The sequence below is a fragment of the Pyrgilauda ruficollis genome, unplaced genomic scaffold, assembly GCF_017590135.1.
Source record: "Pyrgilauda ruficollis isolate IOZ18807 unplaced genomic scaffold, ASM1759013v1 scaffold4, whole genome shotgun sequence".
NCBI classification, from domain to species: Eukaryota; Metazoa; Chordata; class Aves; order Passeriformes; family Passeridae; genus Pyrgilauda; species Pyrgilauda ruficollis.
Genome location: NW_024525489.1, coordinates 5,210,406 through 5,222,583, shown reverse-complemented (window position 1 = coordinate 5,222,583; position 12,178 = coordinate 5,210,406). Strand labels below are relative to the sequence as shown.

Below are 12,178 nucleotides of genomic sequence, written 5' to 3'. Positions count from 1 at the left end.
CCATGTCTCATTTATCCACCAATATATTTTTATAGTATGTATATTCAGAGATAAAATAACAGTGGCCAAATACAAGAGTAATGTATTAACAATGACCTTTCTATTAAAATCTGGCACCGACTGTCTTATAATTTAAAGCCTGAGGGTATTTAAAAAGACCACTCGTTAATCCATAAATTCTTGATTCAACACAGAGCTTGACACTTATGGTTCCACAAGATCAGTGCAAAATGACACTACAAATTTAGGATCAAATGTCTCATTGTTGCTTAGAACAGTGGAGACAACCTGCAACTGAAATTCTTATGGTTGGAGGCAGTTGCACCTGTTGGACTCTGCAGATGAGAGGCATGAAGATTCCAAGAGGAATTCAGTCAAGCCTCTGGCAGAAGAGGCTCTCCTGCAGCTTAGGGAAAAGAATATCTACAGGGCACTCAGATACAAATTAGCTCTCTGAAGTTTTCCATTAAAGAAAGAACATTTTTTTTACCTTTATTAACTACCTGTATTTACTCAAGATTACCTTTGAAGATACATATTTAAAACACTTGTTAGAAAGACACAGGCTAGGTAGAACTTGATTAAGCCTCTCCCTAAAGAAGCAGGATTAGAAAAAGAGACAGCCCATTGAAAGATTTTTTTTGTCTAAGACTGTAAATTTCCTTTTGTTAGAATAACCTGTAGGGCAGATATAATATTAATGTAAAAATCTTTTGAAATACTAGAGAGGATGACAGCGTACCAACACCATTCTCAAACAGCAGTTAATTGCCTGAGGCCAAATTCTTGTATTTGCAAGTTAAGAAAATCAGTGATTTAACTCTTTCATACTATACTTGCTCAACTGAATGACCAAGAGCATTAGACTACAATCCTTTCCTGCAGCCCTCACTGTTTTCCAATACAACAAAGCAGCATATCTGGACTTTTATTTCCTTCTTTTGGGAAAAAAGAGCCTTGGTCATACTATGACAGCTATGTATGTAAGGGATGACAAGGGAGAAAAAGTCTAAACTACTAAAGAGAGTGGGTAAAAAACTCACTAAATGCCAACCAACAAAAAATCCTTGACAATTCTGGTATCTATCAGCCTGAAAACACTAGGCATGAAAGTAAAAATATTTTGTTCCGTATAAAGAGATGTTCAGATCCCACTATCCACTGAGCAGAAGCATCTGGGAAAGGGAGGGGGCTGGGGGATGTGTGTGGAAAGGGCCAGGAGGGCACATCATGAAGAATCCTTGGCACTTTCTACGTTAATTAATCTGCAACTGCAGACATCCTATAAATCCTTTCACATATGGATCAAACAAACTGAAAAGTACAGTTGAGGCTCTGCAGGTAGCACACCCAGGTGCCATGGATAACCCGCAGCTCACAAAAAGTAACAGCTCAGGCCCAGAGTTGCTACAAAAGGTAGCACCAAGCAGCTGCAGCACCCTGGCTCCAGGGGCCAGCTCTTCACTGGGAACAGCTGTAGCTGCTTTTTGTGCAGCTTTGAGCTCAAATTCACAGCCCCTGCCAAACTCTGCTTGGCTCCACGATATTTCACCTCTGGAGCTTCAACAGTCTCTTTACACAAGTGCCAGGGAACACAGGATCAGCACTCCCAATTTATGCTCCCAGGATTGGCTCAGGCATAGCAGCCCTCTGGGTGTGCTGGACCTAAGCAGACGCCAAGCAGGTCTTGGCTCTCTGTGCCCAGAGGTTTGGGGAAAATATTAATTCGGCCTCAAAGATGCAGAAACACTTAATTTGACTAAAATGTGGCCCCAGTCAGCTGAAGTGACACAAAACACTGCTCAGAAGGAGAGACACTAAGAGAGAAGCCAGGATATGGCAAGGGCGCATCTAATGGTAGTCTTGAACACGATTCAGGCATATGTGGCTTTGCAAATTAATGTAATGAGCTAGAGAAATATCATGGCTTGGCTCAGCTCAGCCTAGTCCAGCCTGACAGATACCCAACATGCCCTCCCAGTGCTCTCTCTCTGCTTGCATTGATGTTTTTTACCCTGCAGAGTACTGCTGCACCTGCTTTGGAGAGCAGAGCCTTGGCTGTCACTGAGCGACACAAGCACACTGCTGATTTCAGAATAGCACCCAAAAACCTCCTACTACTACTACTAGTTGGGAACTTCTCAACTTCCAGGTGTCAATAACACAAGGCCAGGTTGTTTTCTTTCTTTGTGTGTGTGACAGCATGGCTGCTCACTTCAGCACAGGTCTGCCTATCTCCTGTCAGAAAGTGAATTGGGTAAGCATGAAAACATCAATCCTCCAAGCCTTTATATTCTGAAAAAATAAAAATATCCAGCTATTTAACTACCTTTTTGTATAACAAGGGTTTAGTGTTCCCTCTCCCACACAACAAAATTTACCCTTTATGGTTATGGGTGCATGAGTATTACAGAGGAGAACCTACCAGGGTTTTGATGCATTAACATTTCCACAAGGCCTCTATATCTCCATTAGAATTACTTCTGATACATCCTGGGACTGCATTTGTGTTATCAAAATAAGTGAGTGGTTCAATCTTCATACAATTAAGTGGCATGTTGTAGCCCCTTCCCCTATCATTTAATTCTAGCAAGTAGCTGTTTATAGCTAGAACCTCTGCATGAATAATCTAATTTTTTTTAATACTACATCAGCCTCAGGAACATCTAGGTCTTACTGTATTAAAATCTCAGCTTCCAACTCTATCAGTTTGGCCTCCCAGCTTTGTGTCTTCAGTGAAATTTCAGTGCTTCTACTTTCCTGTGTTAAGTTCATTAGTGTAAGCACTAAGCCAAATCAGTCCCAGCAGGCTGGAGGTAGATGTTAGCAACCAAAATATCTACAGCAAGTTCTTTGGAAGTTTACAGCCTGACGGAGAAGAAAGGGATAAATATGTTGGTGAAACAAGGTGCTGCTAGTGAGAGGGAGCTCCAGAAGCCTGGCTGACCTGCAAGGAAATGCGTGCATCTTCTCTGACAGTCACTGTAAGCCAGCATAGTTACCTTGCATGCAAGGAACCTGTTGACAAGGCAATAGCAATCCAGGACTGACTAAAACTAGGGACAAATAAAATTTGTAGAATAATAGTGAACTAACAAAGTTTTCTGCAAAGCCTCCTTGTACCAAGAAGAGATTCCCATTAGCATGAATAAGCTTTAAATCAGGCCTTATTAAAAAAAAAAAAAAAAAAAAAAAAAAGTTGAAGAAATAAGAAAAAGCAGCTCAATAACATTAAAATTCAACTCCCAAAAATTTCTATTAATTCACCTTTGGAAGAAAGTTTAAAACACAGTAAATCAGGGAAAGCAAGCTGGAAGGTAAGGCTAATGAAAAACCCTGCAAGTGATAACAGAGAACAAAGATATTGCAGTACAAACCATCTGAAAGGCTGAAATCCATGAAGCCAGCACAGAAAGGCTCATGCAGTGGCACTGAAAAAATTTATTACTTTCCCTGAATCATATTCTTAGGGGAATACGAAAGGCCTGCAAAGGAAAATAATAAAAATAGGAAAGGAGGAGAAAAAAAGATCAAAGAAGTCTTTGTAGATTAACTCACAAGTATCTAGGGCAAAAAGCAATTCAGAAGACATGAAAGCTACTATTCAGATACTTCAGAAATTTGAAGACAGCGACACTACAAAATCCTCCCATTTTCCAAAAAAACATGCCGCAAAAAAAAGTCATCAAGTAGTTTTGTAGAGGCATGTGAGAAACCTTCACCCTCAATTAATGATTTCTTCAACAAGACTGGACATAATATTAGAGAATATATTTTATATTACACTATTCCTCATTACACAGGACACTGAGGTAGCCCCACAAGTCTGTGCTGTAATTAACTGCTCTTCAGCAAGCAAGAGTGCACATAATGGGATGTCTAATGAGCATACAGTAGATTATATACATACACACACAAGTTTAGTTCTAAAGGAATTATTACAGTAATTCTGCAAATTATTACTGACTATTTTTCAGTAGGTCCCACCCCAACTAGTTTGAAAGTTCAACATGGGCCGGTGCATTAAAACCCCAGCTCAGTTCCATTTATGTGTAGCAGCACCCTAAAGTGATTTACAAGCAAATGAAAAACCCCAAAAGACTCCAGCTATCTTGCCACGCAGAACACTCTAATAATATACAATAAACTACCACATCCAGGGTCCATTTATTAATCTGTCTTCACCTTCTAGTTGCTTGACCAGTGAAGCTATGCTTTTTAAAACTACAAATAGCTTCTTTCCCACAAGCCTTCTGCTTTCAGGCCTGTGTCCAAGAACTCTGCAGGACCACTAACCTGAGGGACAAGAGCTTAGAAGCCTGTTTCTAATTTAAACCAGTGCTAACAGCACAGAGACAAATAAGCAAATTCAGCCACCAAGCCCAGACTGTTACATTCAACCTTACAGTGGAATTACCATGCGCCTGCAGGTCTGCCATCTCTCACCCCAAGCTATTATGTGCCAATGCCTGCATGACGGACAGACATGCACTGTTGTTACAGAGCCCTGGTGCAATGCCAGCCAAACAGTCAAATACAATAGATGAGACAAGAGACTTGCCCTGATTTGGAATGATTTTACAGCTTTGCCTGAAATTTCTTAACAGATCTTTGGTTAGCCTTCTGAAATGGAGTCAAGCCTCGTGTCTCCACACAAAGAGAGTCATCAACAATGTGAATTTTGCTTTTTAATTTATTGGGTGACATTATGAATCTAGATGTTAACAACAGTTACCATTAGCACTGAAACAACTGAAGTTTAATATTAAACTATAGCTTTTTATAAAAAAAAAAAAAAAAGAAAAACAAAGACTGAACAAGGAATACTGGAATGCTGACTTCACCAAGTATCGGTGATAAAAACTCCCAAGTACACCATTTGGTTTTGTGACAGTATTGATGGATTTCAATAATATGCACTGTGCCTGAACAAGAGCAAGAAGCTCAGTAATGATAGATGGGCGTATCTATTTGCTCTCAGGTATAGGAGCACCTTCAACAACCACCTGATACAAAATCACTGTCTGATGAGAAAGCAGTCTGAGGTAGCCTTTGCACTCTCCACAGACAGCACACATTGTCAGCAGGGTACATGTTTTCCATTGTGTGCTCCACAACTGCTCTGTCCATGAAGCTAAAACTATAACACAGTTAAACTAACAGAATAAAAAGTACTGGAAACTAAAAAAGCACAATTAAAAAAAAAGAAAAAAAAAACCAAAACCAAAAACCTTAGGAATGCAGTGCATGGTTTTCATTAATTCTTTCACATATGGTTTTTATTGCCATCCAAAAAGTTTAAGTGCCTCTTATTACTTTATAATAAGTGAACAAGTGATTCATATATGGAGCTGCTGTCACTGAAAACCAAACTCAAACATACAATCTCAGGGAAATAAATTACCTTTTATCTCAAAATAAGCCAGGTCTTTAACTTCTTGGTATAAAAATATGAATGCCTTATGATTAATACTTTAAAAAATGTTTCTGCTGAAGTGAGAAGCAAGATGGCTTTAATAGGGAATTATAAACACCTGCTGGTAAAGAATTTAAAAGAGTAACTTTAGTTAGGGTCTTTTTAAGGCTGTAGTAAGCACCTGTTCATTTCACCCATAGCTTTATTGGATTTTCACAGAATTTTAGTACTGGATTTTACTCTAAAAAGGTTGGTGGTTTACAAGGACAAACAAACAAACTGACCCTATGACTTCTGCTGCAACACATAACCAGAAGCATAAAGCTCAGGACTAACCTTACTTGAAGTACATACAATTCAACCCAAGTGGGAGAGATAAAGGCACCGAGGGAACAAAACTGGGTACTGAGAAGGTACGAGATGACACTGCAACACTTGCGGCTTTGGCAAGCAGATAAACCAAAAAAAACCAAGTGGCTGCCCACAAGACAGCTGCAGGCTGCGGCTGCCCATGCTGCTGCTGCTCCTGGCAGGAGAGAATTGCCTAGGTCCTGCTGACATTTACATGCAACACTCTCTGGGGGACTCCACACCAAACCAAAGCCAATTCCGACACCACAGCTAATGCCTTTCACTGCTGAAGCTCAGCTATGACTCTCACTTGCTCCCCAAGTCTTTCACTTTAATAGCTAATACCAACACCAACAGAAACCACAATGAATCTACAGAGTATCAGAAGACAGATATAATTGCAGTATCTTCTGCTGCTAGAAAAATTACATTCTGAGAGCTAAGCATGCAAAAATGTGTTCAGCTGTATTTTGTGGTACTATACCATACCAACATTTTTAAAGCTATTTTTTTTATTAGCTGAATCAAAAAAAGGAAACAAACTGATTCCAGGATGTTCAAAGCAACACAAAATTGATGTCTTCCATCCCATTATCCTATGCAAACACTTTCTGCTATGAAAATTTGCAATTTCACAGTGATTCCAAACTTATTTTATGTGTGTATAAAGACACTGATGTATTTTTACTGTAGATTTGCTTTGAAGCTTTACAATTTGCACACCAGCAGTCTTCCCAAGAGCGTCCTTCACAGAATTTCTAGGTCTAGGAAGCACATGGATGCAATCCTTACGGGAGATGAGTGCTGGGAGCATACACAGTGTTTTACACACAGCTCAGTGAAATGAGCAGCTCAGGGGAGCTGCTGTAACTTAATTAACAATGTGCTAGAGACTGCTCACCCCTAGAGGCAAAGGCTGGCATGCCACAAAGGAGCATTAAAGCAGCTGTAACTTTTTGTGCTCTTGCCTTCCAGAACAGGAAGTTTCTGTACAAACACCATGAGCAAGGGCAGCTTTTCATCCCACCCTACCCAGGACAACACTGTCCAAGTCCACAGGATTTACCTCAGAAACATGATGCTAACTGTCTGTACAACTCTTCAGCTTCCTGACCAGTTTGGTCAAGGTGCCAACTGGACATTGTTTTACTTATGTGGCAACTGTCAAGTACAAAACAGGCTAAAGTCATCTGTCCTCGTGTAAAAGTGACCAAGTATTGCTAAGCTTATACTGGGAAGGATGGGTAAACTGCTGCAACAACAGCAACCTACACAGGCTTTTTTCTGTGGCAGCAAACACAACGTAAAAGCTAACAGTCTCACACACACAGACACACTCTAAAACCTGTCAAAAATACATTCAATTGTCAATATTAAAAAAAACCAAAAAACCAAAAAACCAAAACCAAAAAAACCAAAACCAAACAAACAAAAAAAACCAAAACAACTTTGAATCCTCTAATTGTATCCGCATCCATGTTAGAGACAGAACTATGTTTTGCCACTCCATGTATTTAAAATGGAAGCAAATGCATTTTCTATTACAAGACTTTCCCTCCACCTCCCACATGTGTGGAACCCGGTTATCTGCATCATGTTTCTCTTTGATTCCAGTTAGGCTCAGGACAGACTATGGCATGACACACTTGGAAGGGGCCCATGCATCACATCCTCTGCACAGTAACACAGAAGATAAGGAACACACTGAAGTCACTGAAGTTACAGCTACTAGAATGAGAGAATTTCAGGATGGTCCATTTTGGGCAGAACAAGCATACTTGTAGAAGCACATTGTAAGAAAGTAATTAGTACTGAAGGTATTTTAGCTATACATAACTTGGTTTTGTAAAAAGCTGGTTTTACCAGGAAAGGTATTTTTAACATAATAGTTTTATTCAAAAACTTGCGAAGGTAAATTGCAGCTGGTCTGGCCACTACTGATTAGCTTTCCTTTTACTGCACATTTGTACTCTTCCACAGCTGGTTTGTTAAGCACCATGGCGTAATGTAACATTTCTTCTTTGTTCTTGGTACTTATTAATTCCCTTTCACACATCCTGTCTCTGAAGGTGCTTTTGGTAAGCATTAATTCAGAATATTTTTATACCTGTAATTTCTCTGTGAACTAGAAAAAGATAAAGCAATTGGATCCAAGTTGATTTTTGCTTTCATTCCAACAATTAATATATTAACTTTCAAAAAATCAGAGGGCTTTTTTTTCTTTTTTGAAGGAGACCAAAAGCAATCAAAGTGTGAGTAATGCAAACTTGCTGGCAGCACAGAATCTGAAGACTACAGATTTTTTAATTAGCAGCAAAAAAGCACAAGACAAAACCCCTGTACATAGATCTGTTGTGTACAGCATGCACTTGGTTACATGCTTTAGTTTTGAAACTGCATGCTTCAGTACAGTTTGCAGGACATTCAAAGCAGAGTAGTTTTGCAACACCAGAAGTGGACTCTTGTTGTCACATCCCAAATGTTCAGATAGATGGCTCCTTTTCCTGACTGAACAAGCTAGCAGCAGCAGGTAGCCACAGAATGCACGATTCATCGGGGCAAAGACATACACTTCAGAATAGACTCATTTTTCGTTTCAGGAGACTATTAAAACCTTCAGTCTCTGTTCTTGTCTAATCAGCATTTATATGTTGTAAAATTGGCAAGACAGAAAGCTGAGATAAAACAAATCTTTTAGTTGGCAGTTCTTAACACTCTGATATCTTAGGCAACAATGCAAGACTTCTATTTGAACACATATTCCTCTCTGATGAAATTATGTGTGCCATAATTTATTTGAACTATCCCCAAATAGTCCCCATACAGATTGCAATGTGCATATGCGTATAAATTTCCAAGAGAACAGAGCTGAAATATTAAGACAATGATTAAGAGACTGATGCTCTTTCATGGTGAAAAGCCAAATAAAAGATTTGTGAGAGTGCTGAATTAGAAGAAAGCGACCAAAGGGCATAGCTTAATTCTTACCTTGGCTGTTTTTTTCACGAGTTGACATTTTTGCTAGTTATGGGACAGAAATAAAATATCTTAAAACTATTTCTAAAGTCTCACTCACACTTGCTTGGATGAAGACTGGTACATAGGTCAAAATTTTAGATTATTTTTATAACCTCTCTCTATGCACATATACATAGAGAAAATAATTTTTAGAAAATTGTTTGTTTGACAAAAATAAATCAAATCCTCCCACCACCCACCTACCAAAAACTTCTGTACTTACTGAAGACCCAATCTGTTGAGATATTTCTCCATAATTTTAAAGATTCATATATGTGTCTGGAGTAACTTTTTGCCAAATGAATTCTTGGAGTTGATTAATGCCATTTTATCTCTAAACCCCTGTTTCGTAAGCATATGTCCCAATGTATTCATTTACAGGAAATACTATTCAGTCAAAAGCAAATATTTTCAACTTCATCCAGTATTTAAAAATAAATGTTTTTATTTACCTTGGCTGACAATGACATCTTTGTGCCTGTGGAAAAATTAAAAATATTATCATTAATAATATGCAAAATGCTTATCAAGGCAATACCATCAATTTTTACCCATTACTGCACTTGGCAATCGCATCAGATTCTGTGTACAGTGTAACTGTAGTGTACCATGCTCAACAGCTTATCTTGATCATTGCAGTGCATTTTTATTCATACATTATTCTATGCAGCTCACTGTACCTTTCAAGTAACTTAGTCTTTGGCCCTATGGGAAGGGCTTCTAAGAATTACTCTGAAAATTCCAAATAAAAAAAGCTTTTAAAAATAAATTATAGAGGGCATGTTCCTTGTGCACAGAAAATTCCATTTTGAGAGTGAGAACTTGTAATAACCAAATATTTTAAGCTGCCAAACATCCTCAGGCCTGCATGCAAAGCATTTAACACCTGTCAAAATAAGCTGTCAGCACACAACAGCACAATTTTTTCTAGGAATTAACTCTATTGGACACATGGATTAAATGTAAGCAAGTTGCAGTTTCACTTAAACCAGATCCCTGCAGCATTACTGGATGTGCAACACAAAGTCTTCAGTAGAGCATAGTTGAGACATCTCTCCTTACCAGAGGCAGAAATGAGTTACTCATAAAAAACTCAGTATTTTTTTTTATTTTGTGAAGAGGGAAGAAATACTAATTTCCAGCATCAGACCTACTTCTTAATAGAATAACACTCCTGGATAGGAGAATGCATTGCATAAAACACCCTCTTGAATTCATTTGAAATTCAGCAGAAAGGTATGAGTGGCATCCAGTATTTTTAGCTGGATGGAGGTCAAATTTTTGTAACAGTGACAAAGGGTCAAGCATATGCATGAGGGAAGTAATCTCTGGCTGCTGGTGGAATCACCCTTTGCCACACTATCAAATGAAAAATTTAAAGTGGATTCCCAGTCTTGCCTGAAAATCACTGAATGATGGGTTGCCGTGGGAACCCTCTTGCTTCTTATGGCTTTATCAGACTGATTTACAGCCCTGTGCTGACTTACAGGCTGAGCTGCGTAAACAAAGTTCATATCCTGGGCTGATAGTGCAAAGCATATGTAAAACATTTCTGTCCTGGGGCCCACATTAGGGGCTGAATTCTGCTCCCTTGCACAAGACCTCCGTAGCATCAAGCAGATGAGGCCAACGTTTCTAATTGGGAACAATAAATTAAATACAACAATATGTCTTTGCACAATACCAACCAGTTCTTATGGAAATGTGGCGCACAAAGTGAGTAAGAAATGATTATAAATGTATGTCCTTGTGTGCAAACGGTGCCCCTGTTACAAATCTCAGCTTAAGAAGAAAGGACACAACAATAAAACATCCACACTTCAAGCAGGTGGTGGTATACAATTCACGTTTGAGGCTTTGTTTTTGCCAAATATAGTTAAGATACAACAGCTTCAAGTTACAGACAGCTTTCTCTAACAATAATTAAAATTAATTTTTATTTTCCATGCTTTTGTTAGATACCTGACTTTTATTCTACATTAGAGACTGTAGAAGGGCAACATTTGAGATCTCTCAGAAATAAGTAGAATAACAGAAAAATGAAATAAAATACCTCTATTTTGACCATGTCTGAACCAATATATAAAGTATCAATAAAAGTAAAATTTATTTTTTACTTTTAGCAAATTTGAAATATGTATTACACTGTAAAAGGTATTTTAGTAGAATAGTAAAAACCCCAGCAAAAAAATCAAGGCAGAGGGTTTTGTCATTCCAAAATATTATCCAGCAGTGCCATGCTATAATCTAAATTGCCAGAGGGCTTTTAAATTCCAGCAGTGAAAACCAATTATAAAAGGAAAGGAAATACTTGCAAAATATGTAACACATAATCCCCTCACACATAGCACTCCACTGCTCTGCAGAACTCTTCAGGCTAAGCATAAAGCTTTTAGTAAATGTGCCGCTATCCACACCCAAGATTAGTTTGTTTTGTTCTTCCCATTCCCAGCGAAGAAGGAATGCACTTGCACCACTCTTGACTAGGTATTTGACAGTCTTAGATGCAAGCTAAGGAGAGCACTACAGACATAATCATAAAAAAACTGGCAATTAATCTGAAAGGTCTGAGGTGCTTTATTTCAGAATGGTTTTCAGGTAGTTCTGCCTTGGACCAATTAAGGGCTATTAGCATGAAGATTAATGAGCAGATCTAGGAATCTGCAGACAACACCTAGCTGGAAGAATATGCCAGCACACTGGGGGGATATTGGCAAATAGGAGAAGGATCAGTCAAAAAATCAACACAACAATTACAGAAAAATTTCAACAAAGTCAAAAAGAGCAATTAAGTGTGTGAATACAAAGCGGGAAACCCAAATGGCAGAGAGTACTGAGGACAAGAGTGGGTCACAATAAAGGCCAACAGTGTGGGGTTACAGCAAAAAGCAAACTGCTGCCCCTGTGCTGACAGGAGCAGGAGTAACTACTCTGTGCTATTCACCCCCAGAGGCACTGACTGGAGACCACAAACCAAGAAAACCTGCTGCTGAGGAAGGGCGTGAGAGGAACGGTTGGCTACAGCACATCACCTGCTGAAGGTGACACTGAAAAGAAGATCCTTGCCTATCATCTAGAATGTGCAACCAGGAACCTGATAAACAGTTAAATTGAGGGACTTATCTGAAATCATAAAAGTATATTCCTACTATTACAGTCTACTTTGGAAACATATCCTATGTGAAATCCAGAAACTGACTCCAAGGAAATATACTTGCATTTTCAAATCAGCTTTAATTAGGAAAAAAAAACCAAACAAAAACAACTAGGGGGAAGTTTCACATCACTGGCATTAAGCCATAAAATGTCATAATTCTGCTAATCCAAACAGGCAATACTAAAACATATTTACACAAGAATTACTTTATTATAATCTTACAATTCCATGGGCAC

At 38.6% G+C, this 12,178-nt stretch overlaps 1 protein-coding gene across 3 annotated transcripts in view; it reads right to left on the bottom strand.

Annotated features, from left to right (window-relative positions):
- EML4 (EMAP like 4) overlaps positions 1–12,178 on the bottom strand; it is a 147,931-nt gene that overhangs the window by 38,341 nt on the left and 97,412 nt on the right. For all 3 annotated transcript variants that reach the window (XM_041477038.1, XM_041477037.1, XM_041477039.1), the window contains 2 exons: positions 9,238–9,263; positions 8,756–8,788 (listed from right to left, as the gene is read on the bottom strand). In XM_041477038.1, coding sequence (XP_041332972.1) covers positions 8,756–8,788; positions 9,238–9,263 — 59 coding nt within the window. The remainder of the gene's footprint in view (positions 1–8,755; positions 8,789–9,237; positions 9,264–12,178) is intronic.